At 40.9% G+C, this 14,956-nt stretch overlaps 1 protein-coding gene across 1 annotated transcript in view; it reads right to left on the reverse strand.

The window, feature by feature from the left end:
* Positions 1 to 391: 391 nt before the first annotated feature.
* The window catches only part of LOC109934660 (glutathione hydrolase 5 proenzyme), a 69,695-nt gene continuing 55,130 nt past the window's right edge, over positions 392 to 14,956 (reverse strand). Inside the window, exons 9-11 of the mRNA XM_048611403.1 lie at positions 13,678 to 13,796; positions 11,385 to 11,495; positions 392 to 4,746 (exon numbers count right to left, since the gene is read on the reverse strand). Of these exons, the coding sequence (XP_048467360.1) occupies positions 4,597 to 4,746; positions 11,385 to 11,495; positions 13,678 to 13,796 (380 nt within the window). The 3' untranslated portion in view covers positions 392 to 4,596. The remainder of the gene's footprint in view (positions 4,747 to 11,384; positions 11,496 to 13,677; positions 13,797 to 14,956) is intronic.

Raw genomic sequence — 14,956 nt, forward strand, 5'->3', positions numbered from 1 at the left:
AACCACCTCTCCCAATCGGCCTCCAGGAAAGTAACCGGGGAGCTGAGGTGATGGACATCAGTGCAAAACCCTGTGCCTGTCCGCATCGCAAGTTTAAGAATCCAGCCCCTGGTCAGCATTTGAATATTGTGCAAGAAAAAAGTGTTACTAACACAGCCGAAGACTTTAAATATTTTTTTTCACAAAATGAAGTCATAAAGGGAGGATAAATCTCCCAGAAACTGAAATGGTGCTGGGTCATATCTGTAATAAGTAATTTAATAAGTAAGCAAATGTGAATCACTCAGCACCTACTGAGTTTAACCCACGGAGAAATTCCATTTAACATATTTATCTATCAGTTACTAATTTACTAATATCAAGTACTCAATACCTGCAGAAAATACATAAATTTATAGATAAAATTTTTTATTGAATGTAAATAAGAAACAAACGTTCATAATCCAAACTGGAATTATTGATTAAAAAAAACTATGAACACTCTGGCCAATCTCAACAATAACATTCACAGCACTTACAGCAGTAATGGGTGATTAGATAGTCACAATAACAACAAAAACTAAAAATGTCACAGGAATAACATGTATGTATACAGTTTCAGCAATGATATGTATATACAAGAAAATTAATAACAAAACACTTCAACTGTAACAAAAAAAATCTTTGGATTTTCTTTTTAACTCACATTGAATGCCTATGGTTCAGAATCTTCAGTTCATGTTTCTAGCAAGCATACCATCGCACTTAATTACATATTTTGGACATTTAATGAGACAGTGGTGTAATACCCATTTGATTTGTGTGTGGAATTATATGGTCAGACGACCCTGTGGAAGGCTGGATGCCATTGCCAGAACATGAGTGCTGTCACAATGAGGAAAGTATTCAACAAAGCATTGTTAACATTCAAATAAGGTGTAAGATTCCCATTGTGTAAAACAAACAAGCCTGTGGTTTTGTTTTTGGTTGTTTTTACCTTCAAGGTAAAGTAGTGGAAATGTTTTCGATGAATTAGCTTATTCCAGAAGAGAAATATTACATTTTAGAAAATCTCACTCAGTAGTTTTTTATATACTGGAAGGATAATCTGGGAAGAAGTCAGCAACTCTTTGGTGAAAATATTTGGCAGGTTTTGATGAAAGGTTGTTTGTTGGTCTGAAACATTAACTCGGTTTCTCTCTCCACAAATGCTGCTAGATCTGCTGAGTTTTTCTCAGCATTTTGTGTTTTTATTTCAGATTTCCAGCATCTGCAATGTTTTACTCTTGCATTAGCGACTCCTTTAGAAAGAAAATAATAGAATACAAGCTTTTTGCAGTGCAAATAGAATAATTTTACACATGAATACAGTGCCAATTCTGGAACCATTACATTTCATGCTGTGGGCTAATCACATTCGCTCCAATTTTGCAGTGGTAGTGACAAAAAAACAGTCAACATATGACATCATTTGACAGCTCTGAAAGCGACTGCAATGTCTCAAGTATATATATATGCAGTTAAATGTAGAATGCAGAAGTTGCCATCAGTGATTTTGCGCTTCCCCATTAAGTATGCAGCTAGCATCCCCCTAAACAGGGGGTAGGTTGTAGGGTAAATTGATCTTAGTAGGATAATAGGTCGGCACAACATCATGGGCCGAAGAGCCTGTACTGTGATGTACTGCTCTATGTAAAACACAATCCTGTAAAAAAAAAACACAGGAATAACTAGCTGCATCTTGCCATTCCAGTAAAAATCTTACTGCATCTTGTTGAGCAAGGAGTAACTGATGTAACACATCACTAGTAACAGTGTACTAGTTTCAGAATTAAGGCTGAACAGAGTCATGGGAGTGGCGGGGGCGGGGGGGGTGGCGCTGGTGTTTAACTCACTGCAAAACATTTAGAGATCAGACAGTTTTTTTCCTAAATTGTCTAGATCTGGAATATTCTACCTGAAAAGGTAGTTGGACAGGTACTCGAGTTGAATGAAGGAATTACAAGGCAAAAAAGGATCTGAGTACGAGTGCCTTCAAAGAGTAAGGAGGAGGAAAATGGACTAAAGTGACCATATTGGCTGTTAAGTTTCCATGAGCTCCTGTTAAGTAACTAGGAATAGTAACAGCTTGGTAAAAAAAATTTAACAGCACTTTCTCCCAATGTATGTGTGGGTTTCCTCTGGGTGCTCCGGTTTCCTCCCACAGTCCAAAGATGTACAGGTTAAGTAGATTGGCCATGGTACATTGCCCACAGTGTCCAGGAATGTGCAGGCTATGTGGACTATGTGGATTAGCCATTGGAAATGCAGGTCTACTGGGATAAAGGAGGAGGATGGGCCTCAGCGTGGACTCAATGGGCTGAATGGCCTGCTTCCACATTGTAGGGATTCAATGATTCTGTGACTTCATGGTACGTGCATAGTTTAGACCATCATCTGAGATATTTTATGCTATGACCACTGGAGGGTGACAAATCCAAATGAACCTCAAAGAGGTGATTGACAATCTGGGCTTTTGAGTGAACAATTATTTTCACAGATCACTGTCACAGCCCTACAATTGCTCCATCCACACCAAGTCGCAACTTCTCAGTGAGGCAATTTGGACTTAAAAAGGAGCCTGACCAAACTTGAGGGCTAATTTCAATGGAGTGAAAGCCTCTGACTGCTCTAAAGTCTTATGCCATTAAACTTGGCTGGTTTCCAACTAACTTCGAGTTGGCATGAGCTCCCTGCACAAAAACCACCAGTCTAACTGGCAGTGGCATTGAGGAAAATGGTTAGGTAGCTCGTATGGGAAATGAAACATGTTCCATTTATTCAGTAAGGGCAGGACTGGTCTTGGGACAGTTCCAATTGAGACAGACACTTTGTTCTGACAATGTAAAAAGACTTTATTCCCCATCCTGTTTTTGGATTATACAGTGCCCAGTGCATGTGCCAAATGGAATGCTTTATTCCAGTTTGAAACTCATTAACATAATAGGCCTGCAAAAATAAAACAAATTTAAAAAAACTACAGCTCGCGTTTGAAGCTGAACAACGCTGATTTCAAAATTTGAAAGTCAGTATGTACCTTGACCCATCCACAGTGACTACATCAGGAAAATAAAAAGAGTTTTGATTTAATGTATTCCCCGGAACCCTGACAGTCAGGAGTCCCATTCCCCCACCACCACACCCACCAAAAAACTGGTAAAACCCAGCAGGTATTTTATGTTTCTAACTGACTCAGATTGAGACTTTCAATCCTATCTGGGGATGGAGCCCTGTCTTGGACATTCTCACTGGCTGACAGCTCTGTAGTCCTAGGAGTGGTCATTGCCTGAAGATGAGGAGGAAATGGAGCCTGGGGAGTCCGATAACGTCAGTGTATCAGCAGCCCCAGAGAGGGGAGGGTGGCAAGGTTTAAAGGGGAGGGGTGTGACCTCTTAAGGGTTTTCCTCCAAGGTACGTAACAGACCTCAAAATTGCCTCCTTGCTTATGTAAAGCTAGGCAATGAAAGCTGTAGAGCTACTCACTTCTGTGGACCTGGGTGGGTAAAATATTGGTAGGGGCAAGATGAAGCACTCAATTGGCCCTTCATTGGGAGACAGGTTGGACACAGCCCTAACTACATTGTACTGGGCCAACCCCACCCTTTCCAATTCCAAACAACCAGTGCTGGGTCATTAAAATCCAATCCAAGAGACACAGTCTTTGTAGCACACAGTTTAGTAATACACAAACTCTCAATCAAAGTGTCACTGTAGACTAGTCAACATTAGATTATCACAGTTCATAACTGGTTAAATCCAAATTTACCACTTTAATTAGATTCCAATCCCATCAGTAATGGCTGGTTTTAGGTCGGTAACATTTTTGCAATTACATAATGAATTCATCTTCGAGCTCTCAATCAACCGACAATGTAATGCTGTCCTGGCATCCAGACTCCGGGTTCAATCTAGCCCAAGAAGTTTTGCCAGTCCAGTTTAAGGGTTAACTTCAGTGTTAATCCAGAGCTTCACAGTGTAATCCTATAGTTATCATTGTTCCCATAATTACCTTACACTGAGTGCATGTACTTAACAGAAAAATGCTACAAGATGGATCTGACTTGTTTTAAGATTGACAAATCTCTTCCTTCCCAATTAAAAATGACATTAAAACCACAGTTGGAATGATATGTAACTACTATTGTAAAAGGAAGCAAGTCTTATCAATATGCGCTACATTAAAGCTAAATGTGTAATACACAAAATAACTATCTCTTTCACCACCGAGTGTCAATATTGGACTGACTTATATGGCACTCTGATTTGTGATGTAGAACAACCTTGGCCCCATCTTTTTCAACAACCTCTTTCTAATTTATCAATTAAAAACTCAGCTCGGTTCATTTCAAACTCATTGTCCAAAAAGGCTCAGGATTCACTAGGCAGCCTGGTTGCTCGGTGATTGATGTTTCATGTTTTTGAGCAAGTTGAGGCTTTACCTTACTGACCAAATGGTAGATGCAGTCTAGCTTTCCCACACTGTCTGGCACAGATTCGAGGATAGAAAGTTAAACACTACATCTTTGTTGTCAGGGGAAGTCGTCTGGTTTATCTGAAGTGACGTCCAGACCTGAAGTGCTAGTAGCCAGCAGATTTTCCATGTTTCCTGGTATCTGACACTGCTTCGATGCAGGCTTGATCTTTAAATATTCCTTGAATAATAGATGTCAGCTGAATCGCAGAGTCATTGATACGATGGTTTTTCTTCTTCAATGCTTCAATGACAGTCTGCCCAGAAAAATAAACAAGCCTTTTTTTTAATAACAATGCAAAAGCCTTTGGCCTTATTTTCGGATCACTTGTTCTTGACAAAAGGTTTTTCTGGCTTATGGGGAACTTGCACGCACAGGGGACATAAGAATGTATTTAGCTCATATTGTGTAGAATGTGGTTGTGGGGATGGAGATGGGAGGGGTTTAAAGACTCTCATTAAGATGGGCAAACTGCAGCCCTTAGGGTGGGGGAAGGGGATGGTCGCAGGTCTAAGATGAACTTGACTCCAAGGCCAGGACCCTATCCATCACTCTGAAAGTGAAATATCCCCTCAAAATTGCAAGTCTGGCTGTCGATTACATCATTTCCAAATTCTGAAGGAGCAGGTTTTGGGATGGTCCTAAGTTCACGCATGTGCAGTTCACATTAAATGGTCAGTTGTCTCCATTTAAATCCCAAATTTTGGGATCCCTGCTGTCTGGAACCTGTGTGCACAGAGGACACTCACTCAGTGCAGGTCTGTTTCAGTTAATTTACTTTGGATAGTTGGTGCAATGAAAGGTATCCACTATCATTTTTGGAATTTGGATTTTAAAATAGAGTCTTAAAGATTTTAAGTAGTTCTGTAAAGATTTGTTTTTATAAAGGTCAGAAAGTTTATTTGTAATAGTGATCTAAATACATCTACAAAGGCATATGACTTCAGCCAACTGTCTAGCAGACCCCAGTAGTGTTAATGGATAAATGTTACAGGCAAATACATTATATAAATTATTTGGATTTGAACATAGGAGGTATGCTTAGTAAGTCTGCAGATAACACCAAGATTGGTGGTGTAATGCTTTCATTTAGAGTATAGAGTTATAGACATGTACAGTGTGGAAACAAACTCATCGGTCCAACTCATCCATGCTAACCCCCAGATATTCTATGTTAATCTAGTCCCATTTGCCAGCATTTGGCCCATATCCCTCTAAATCCTTCCTATTCATATACCCATTCAGATGCAAAGAAAGTTACCTCAGATTACAACAGGTCCTAGCTCAGAAGACCAAATGGCCAAGGAGTGCCAGATGAAGTTTAATTTAGATAAATGTGAGGTGCTGCATTTTGGAAAGGCAAACCAAGGCAGGACTTATACATTCAACGTTAAGGTGCTGGGGAGTGTTGCTGAACAAAGAGACCTTGGGGTGCAGGTTCATAGTTCCTTGAAAGCAGAGTTGCAGGTAGATAGGTAGTGAAGAAGGCATTTGGTACACTTGCCTTTATTGGTCAGTGCACTGAGTATAGGGAGTTGGAAGGTCATGTTGCAGCTTGACAGGACATTGGTTTGGCCACTTTTGGAATACTACATCAATTCTGGTCTCCCTGCTATAGGAAGGATGTTGTGAAACTTGAGAGGGTTCAAAAAAGATTTACAAGGATGTTGCCAGGTTGGAGGGATGAGCTTTATGGAGAGGCTGGGGCTATTTTCCCTGGAGCTTCAGAGGCTGAGGGGTGACCTTATAGAAGTTTATAAAATCATGAGGGACATGGGTGGGGTGAATAGTCAAGGTCTTTTTCCCAGGGTAGGGGAGTCCAAAACTAGAGGGCATAGGTTTAAGGTGAGAGGGGAAAGATTTAAAAGAGTTTTAAGGGCAACATTTTTATGCAGAGTGTGGTGTGTGTATGGAATGAACTTCTAGTGGAGGTGGTGGAGGCTGGTACAATTACAGCATTTAAAAGGCATCTGGAGGGGTATATTAATAGAAAAGGTTTAGAGGGATATGGGCCAAATGGGACTAGATTAATGTAGAATATCTGGTCAGCACAGATGAGTTGGATTGAAGGGTCTGTTTCTGTGCTGTACATCTCTATGACTCCAAATTCAAGCAATTTGTTGAGTCTTGACTAAAGAACAGGAGGCTCAAAGTTCTTTCAGATGAATCTGGAGTTCACTTCCAAAGGTAAAGCGGTTTCTCCTCGCTAGGGAACCAAAATTTTCCCCAGGACAGTTCAGAGGAACCAGCCACCTCAGCAGGCATAGTTTCCGCTCTGTGAAGCTTCCATACCGGGACAGTTTGGACAGAAATCCTTAGGTTGTTAGAGCTAAGAAAGTTTAGGCCATCAGAACTGAGAGAGGTACATGCCATCAGACTGGGAAAGGAATTGTTTAAAAAAAAAGTCTCTGCAGTCCAAGGGGCAAGAAACTAGAAAACATCAATTAAATAAAGATTTAAAAAGCTGAGATCAGAGTGATATTTCTCTGGAATTGAGTCACTGTAATGGATAGTACTGGGAAACAGGTTGAAACTTGATTTTCATGCTTATGTTAAGATCTTTTCAACTTGCTATAAATATATATGTAACATTGTTTGCCTGTTTCCTTACTGTTGTGCACTCTTCATAGAATCACTACTGTGCAGAAGCAGGCCATTCAGCCTATTGAGTCCACACCAACCCTCTGAAGAGCATCTTACATGGACCCACACTCCCTACCCTATCCCTGTAACTATGCATTTCCCATTGCTAATCCACCTAACCTTTGGACTAATTTTTGGACTGTGGGAGGAAAGCAGAGCACCCGGAGGAAACCCACACAGACACGGGCAGAATGTGCAAACTCCACACAGACAGTCAGCTGAAGGTGGTATCAAACACAGGTCCCTGGTGCTGTAAGGCAGCAGTGCTAACCACTGAGCCACTGTGCCACCCTCACTTGTGTTAGCCAACTTTAAAAATTAAATAGATGATCTATCCAGCCAAGTTTCATTCTGGAATCAATCTTGTCCAGTATTACTATCAGCTGGCATCTTAACACAGGGTACTCTTTAGGAGATCTGAAGCCCCCCTTGAGAGGGTGTTGACAGTGGTGTCTGGTGAGCTTCACTGGGAAGGGTGTCAGTTATTAAAAACAGACATGAATTCACATTGTCTAAATAATGAAATTATCAAAGCCATCAAGGAACTTCAAATATAACTGTTTGTTTTCATAAGAGATCAGAGGGGAAAATAAGATTAAATTAATAGTTTTTAATAAATGGAATTTTGTTAAATAGTGACAACCAATCGATGCATAATATTATTGTACATTGGCCTGACCTGTGAGGTATGTTGAGAGCGGGTAGAGAGAAAAGGGTAAAGTGTGGTGGACATGGGTTGGCATTAGTTCATACTAAGTTGGTGTAGGTGCTATAAAGGGTCAGGTTGATGGATAGGGCTGTAGAGAGAGTTTTAAACTCATGAGACCATGTGGAAGGCCTGGGAAATGTAGATTTACAAAGCGAGAGAACATGTCAGCACTACAAGATAGCAACTTGGATAATAAGACCCACAGTGGAACAGGAAAGGACAGAGTATACAAAGATAAAAGAAAAGCAGTAAATAAGATGAAAAGGGGAAAAATTCGTAAACAGGCAAAATTAATGGTTCTTTACGTGAATGCGTGAGTATTCAGAAAAAGTAAATGAATTAACAGCACAAATACAGATTAATGGATGTGATCTTACAGCCATCGCATAGGCAACATTACAAGGAGATGAAAGCTAGGAATGAAATACTCAGGAGTATTTGACTTTTAGAAAGGACAGGCAGAATAGAAAGGGTGGTGGGGCAGCTTTGTTCGTACGGGATGAAACAAATACGATAACAAGAAATGATTTTGGATCAGAAGACATAGAATCCATATTGGTGGAGGTAAGAAATAAAAAGGGAAAGAAGACACTGGTAGGAGTCATCACTAGGTCCCCCTAACGTAGCTATATGGTGGGTCAGAGAATAAACCAGGGGATAATGATGGCACATAATAAAGACTTCAATCTTAATGTAGATTGGGATAATCAGACTGGCAGAGGTAACCATGAAGAAGAATTCATAGTGTGTGCTCAGGATAGTTTCCTAGAACAATACATTGTGGATACAACCAGGGATCAGGCTATTTTGAATCTGGTGATGTATAGAGAGAAAGGTTTAATAAAGAAAGGAGGAGAAAATGCCCCCATCTACATCAACGGAACTGAGGTTGAGAGAGTAAAGAGCATCAAGTTCCTCAGAGTAATGATAACTGACGACCTGTCCTAGACTTCCCGTGTAAATATATGACAGTGAAGAAGGCACAACAATGCCTCTTCTTCCTCAGGCGGCTCAGGAAATTTGACATGTCCATAAAGTCCCTCACCAACTTCTACAGATGCACCGTTGAAAACATACTGTCCGGGTGCACAACGGCCTGGTACGGCAACTGCTCTACCCAGGACCGTAAGATACTACAGAAGGTGGTGTGCACAGTCCAGACCATCACGGAAGCCAACCTTCCATCCATGGACTCTATTTACACGGCTCACTGCAGTGGGAAGGCTGCCAACATCAAAGACCCATCGCAGCCTGGTAATGACCGCCTGCAGCATCTTCCATCAGGCAGAAGATACAGAAACCTGAACACACGCACCAGCAGGTTCAGGAACACCTTCTTCCTGGCCATTATCAGACTGCTGAATGGACTCTAGCCTCGAATAATGTAACCTGCAATGTAACCTGTATGCCTCTAAGTCTTTTTGATCTGTACGTCCTTTGCTGGCTGTGATCTGCCTGTACCGCTCATAAACAAAGCTTTTCACCGTATTTCGGTACATGGGACAATAAAATCAATCATTCAAACCAATAAGATCATGTTCCATCTAATTTTAACATCAAATCTACATTCCTGCACACCCCCAATAATCTTTCATCCCCTTGATCATAAATAATCTATTGCTGTCTTAAAAATATATTTATGATACACAATAATGATTTGATTAAAGAAAGTGAATACACAATAGCCAAGTTTGTAGATGACATAAAATAGTTGGGAAGGCAAGTGGTGAGGATGACAGAGTCTGCACAGGAATATAGACATTTTGAGTGAGTGGGCAAAAACAAGGAAGATGGAATATAATGTGGGAAAATGTGAGGTTATGCACTTTGGCAGGAAGAATGGAGAAACTAAATATCATTTACTGAGAAAGGCTGCAGAAAGCTACAGCACACAGAGATTTGGGAATCCTCATGCATGAATCACAAAAAGCTAGCATCTAAATTTATTCAGTAATAGGAAAGTCAAATAAAATGTTGGCCTTTATTCCAAAGAAAATAAAGTATAAAAATAGACAGGTTTTGCGAAAACAAAATAATACAACATTCAGATCACAGCTGGAACATAGTGAATAATTTTAGACCCCTTATCTACGGAAAGATATTTGGAGGTAGTTCAGAGAAGATTCTCACTAGGCTGATCTCAGGTATGGAGAGACTGTCTTATGTGGAAAGGTTGAGGAGGTTGCGTCTGTAGTCATCAGCATTTACTACTTAATCCATCTGTGCATCTTGTACCACCACATTCCGAGGATCAGGTTATTTTTTATTTACTGCTGTAGGATTACAGTGACAGTGGACTGTAGCAATTGTTTATCTAACTGAATATCTTGCTACACCTCAGAGTCGATACAGTGTGGAGCAGGAGGAACACAGCACAGGGGAGGTGATGGCCTAGCGTTATTATCGCTGGACTGTTAATCCAGCGACCCAGATAATGTTCTGGGGACAGCAGATGGTGGAATTTGAATTCAATAAAATATCTGGAATTAAGAATCTGATGATGACCATAAATCCATTGTCGATTGTTGGGGGAAAACCCATCTGGTTCACTAATGTCCTTTAGGGACGGAAACTGCCATCCTTAGTTGGTCTGGCCTACATGTGACTCCAGACCCACAGTGATGTGGTTGACTCTTAACTGCCCTCTGGGCAATTAGGGATGGACAATAAATGCTGCTTAGCCAGCGACACCCTCATCCCATGAATGATTAAAGGATAAAGAAGGTGAGGCAGCATCAGAGGAGCAGGAAAGTTGATGTTTTGGGTTGGGTTGGGGTTAGGGTTAGTCCTGATGAAGGGTTCCAATCCAAAACGTCAACTTTCCTGTTCCTCTGATGCTGCCTGACCTGCTGTGTTCCTCCAGCTCCACACTGTGTTAACTCTGACTCCAGCATCTGCAGTTCTTGCTATCTCCATTTTGCTACACCTCTTGAGAAAGACAAGATGAGCGAATGGTGTACTCTGACATAGAGCCACATGGAGACTATATTGGGTGGAGGATGACAAATTCCAGATCCTTCCTGAAGGGCATTAGGGAAGTACTTTGGTTTCTATAACAGTCAGACAAGATTTACGATTTTTTTTCTAGGTGTCACCCACATATAGCCAGATTTATAGAATTATTTCACAGCTTGTTGCAAGATTTCAGTGCTACCCACTACATTACAGTACACCACTGCAGACATGTAGGTACTCTGCTTTCCTCTTGGAAAGCTGAAGTTCACACAAATTATCCTTAAATGGTTTGCATCAAAATACCATATCAACAGTGACCGAAGGATACCCACAGAGAATCCACTAAGGGATAAATCCAGGGTCTGGGGGAGCTTAGAGAGAAGGGCGAGTATGGAAGCTCCCTGGATACGGTGGTATTTTTTACCCGAGGGAGTAGATCAGGAAATGAAGTCCCATTTCTAGATCATGTCGTTTCACAATGCTAAAGATAAGCAATTCACTTATGTCTTCAACATTAACTGGCAATGTTTATGGTTCAAAGTTGTAAACCTTAGACACACATTACAATCTTCTATAGTCAAACTTACATTATCAAATTCTTCTTCAAACTGCAAGACATTAGATGAATTCACATATAATCTTTTTTTCTCAATTGCCTTTTTCATGTTGAGCCCAAACCATAACTTGTTCATAATGATCTGCAAGCCAAGAGGAGAGAAATCAATCTCAGTTCAACAAACACGCTATACACAGGATATACAGAGGGAGAGACAAAGGGCAACAGCAGTAACAGAAAACACTATCATCTCTATGGCAATCAACCTTCTTAATGCTGAGGGTAAATATTTCCAGCAAAGGTGGTTTCCTTTTATGTCCAGTTAGGGAGTCAGTGACAAGGGATCATCCATTTCAACCATCGCTGACAAGAGGGTGGTTAGGGAGGTCAGTTCTGAAGAAGTCTCAAAGAATTTGAAGTATTTACTTTGTTTCTCTCTCTAGAGGCTGCTAGACCTGTTGGTTGCTTATTAGAGGAGAGAGGTTGATGGACATTAAGCTTTGCTGCAGGAGTGTTTGCAATCGAGATTTTTGCACCTTTTCTGGGAAGGCCCATATGTTTCAATAGAGAAATACAAAAGGCTAAATACTCCTGCAGCAAAGCTTAATGTCCATCAACCTCTCTCCTCTAATAAGCAACCAACAGGTCTAGCAGCCTCTAGAGAGAGAAACAAAATAAATACTGAATGTGGCAGTGGGTCTATGCTGCTGCGTTTCCTATAATCAACTACAAGAAGGGCCTCGTTGGCATTGTAAAACATTTTGGGATTAGAGCAGAGCAAGTTTGTACTTTGATGTTAGAAATATATCCATTCAGACAGCAGACACTGTATGTGCTGCTGTGTGCAACCACACACACACAAAGAGGTTGTCATTCGAGTTTTAATTGGTGGTTTGGCAAACAGATTTTGAAGACAGAATGGTAATTGGTGGCGTAAGGATCAAGTTCTTCACATTTTTTTTTCTCTCTGGTGAAGATTTGTACACAATCTTCCAAATTACTGCCCACTCAGTTCCAAATTACTGCCCACTCAGTCAACAAGAACCGCTTGCAGTTGTTACACAATTTATTATTTTTGTTGTGTTGCTCTCAGTGGGACAGACACAAAAATGCCAAATTTCAAGCTATCACAAGAATTTATGCAACAGATGCAAAGGATGCTGATTGCTTTGTAAGTTTCTTGTGAATGATTAAAGTATTGCCATGGGGAAAAGCAGCGAGGAACTATAGGTTCCCAAGCTCCTTGGGAAGGTTCTGCGGTGCTAGATGGAGCCTTTAGTTTCCTGTTGGTTTCCTTGATGACAATCATGTGAGGCACAGGAGGCATGGAATATGCTTTGGAGGCTGGAGGAGAAATGAAAGGGAATGAAAGAAAGGAGGATACATGGTGGGGCTTGTGGGTGTGTGTGTGGAAACACTGGTGGTGTGAAATGGCAGGGCTAGGAGCCTAACAACCAAGAATTCACCTGGAATGATGACTCAGTGCACAAAGGCAGCCTTCTAACCTGCCATCCTCCCTGTGTGCCTACCCTCATTGCCACTCTGGGCCGGCCATAGGACTTCTGCCCCAACGCTTATCACTTATTTTTGAAGTTCGACCTAGTGGCATATGTTTTCAGTGTTCGTGAGCAGTGTGAGAGAACAAGACTTTCAGAGAGGATTTTGTTTACAATGCGAGAATATCTCCAGAGAATAAGGTAAACTGTTGTGCATTAGGCTCTAGTTGAGATGGTCAGCCATTGATTTCTTTTTCTTTCGATTGGTAGAAACACCCATTGCTTGGGTTTAATTTTCTTTTAACTTTCAATTTGGGCAGTTCGACAGAAGTTTGGCTAAAGATGGATGTGTAAGAAAGGGAGCTAGTTAGAATTTTTTTCGAAAAATAGGTTATCTGAGCACAAGGCAAAAGTTGCAGAGGAGAAGTATTTGGTCAAAACCCTGAAAGGGTTATTTGAAGCTGAGAATGTTTAAGCCTAGTTGTTTGAAGGCTCCAGAAGAGACCATCATCTCTCAATATTGCAAGTTGCAACCAAGTTAAATTAAGCCCTTCAGGGGTGATAGAGAAGGGTATTCTCTCTGATGTAGTTACTGTAAAGGGGTGCTTTTGGAATTCATGAGATTATAATTTTACTGTGTGTTGCAAAATCTTTAAATGCTTGTTATTTGTAAATAGTTTGCTTTATTCTATTTTATCTTCATTCATTAATATTACTGAAGCCCAATCATAGTCCTACTGAATGCTAGTGGAATGTTTTCTGGTGACACTGTTCATACACCTGCAGCAAAAATGAACCTTGCTTAATTCAGTCACACAACACACTCACCTGTGCAATAGCGCTGATAATCATACTGCCACCAGAACTTCCCACCGTCATGATGGATTTTCTGTTCTGTGATATTAGTATGATTGGAGACATGGAAGAAGGCGGCTGCTTTCCTGAAACTGAGAATAACAGAATTATACAACATACTGTGTTAAAAAAAACTTCGAAGAACAGAATACAAATGCCTCAACAAAGTTTTTTGGTGCTGGCTGTTGTCGCCAAATGGTTTGGCCTGTGACAGAGATTTGTAATGTTACACATCCCTTTGTGCTCACCCGGTCTAAAACCCCATTCAATGCTGAGATGCATAGATTCTTAATGAGGAAGAGAATCAAGGCCTATGGGGAAAAAACAAGAAAGTGGAGTTCAGTATTATCAGATCAGGGTGATTTCATTGAGTGGTGGAACTGAATCGATGGGCTGAATGTCCTACTTTTACCTCCTATGTCTTATGGTCTTATAGCAGGGTCTGATTCCCTCCTTTTAGATGTCCATATACTTGCGTTGTCTGGAGGGAGTCAGTGCATGGTCATCAGTATCAAAAATGCTTTAGCATTCCCAATGTCATTTGTGTGTGTGTCTGTGCATGTGCGTGTGTGTGCATCTGCGTCTGTGTGTGCGTGTGTGTGTGTGTGTGTGTGTGTGAGAGAGAGAGAGAGAGTGTGTGTGTGTGTCTGCATGCGTTAGAGAGAGAGTTCAGAATGAGGATAACCCTTGTTCCTGGAACCCTTAAACATGAGGAAGCTCTTGTGCTGCAGCTACCACATGATTCTAGCTGAAACAGGAAGCTATAAGCCATTCTTGCCATTGGCCTATCAAAAAGGTTAACAGATTGATCATCCACCTGTTTACATGTATTATGACATAACTTCTGTGATTATCAGGTCCTGAAGCAGGACATGTACCTGAAGCTTCTGACCCAGAGGTAGGTACACTACCCCACAAGGCCTCTCTGCCATTCAACTAAATTAAACCCAGATTGTGAAAGTTTTGGGTTGAATCTTCAATCTTTTTCTCCCGGGCTTGCAATCATTACCGGAACTGTACTTAAAATACTAAGCTCAAAAGGAACAGTTGTCTTAGTAATGGTTGTATTTGATTGAATTGGTGCTGAATATCTGACACATGAAGAGACTGTTTGTGAGTAATCTTCAAATTCAAAAGATGTTATCTCTGATGCTGAGACAACAAGGCGTAGAGCTGGATGAACACAGCAGGCCAAGCAGCATCATAGGAGCAGGAAGGCTGACGTTTCGGGCCCGAAACGTCAGCCTTCCTG

The sequence above is a fragment of the Rhincodon typus genome, chromosome 24 (assembly GCF_021869965.1).
Source record: "Rhincodon typus isolate 14 chromosome 24, sRhiTyp1.1, whole genome shotgun sequence".
Lineage (NCBI taxonomy): Eukaryota > Metazoa > Chordata > Chondrichthyes > Orectolobiformes > Rhincodontidae > Rhincodon > Rhincodon typus.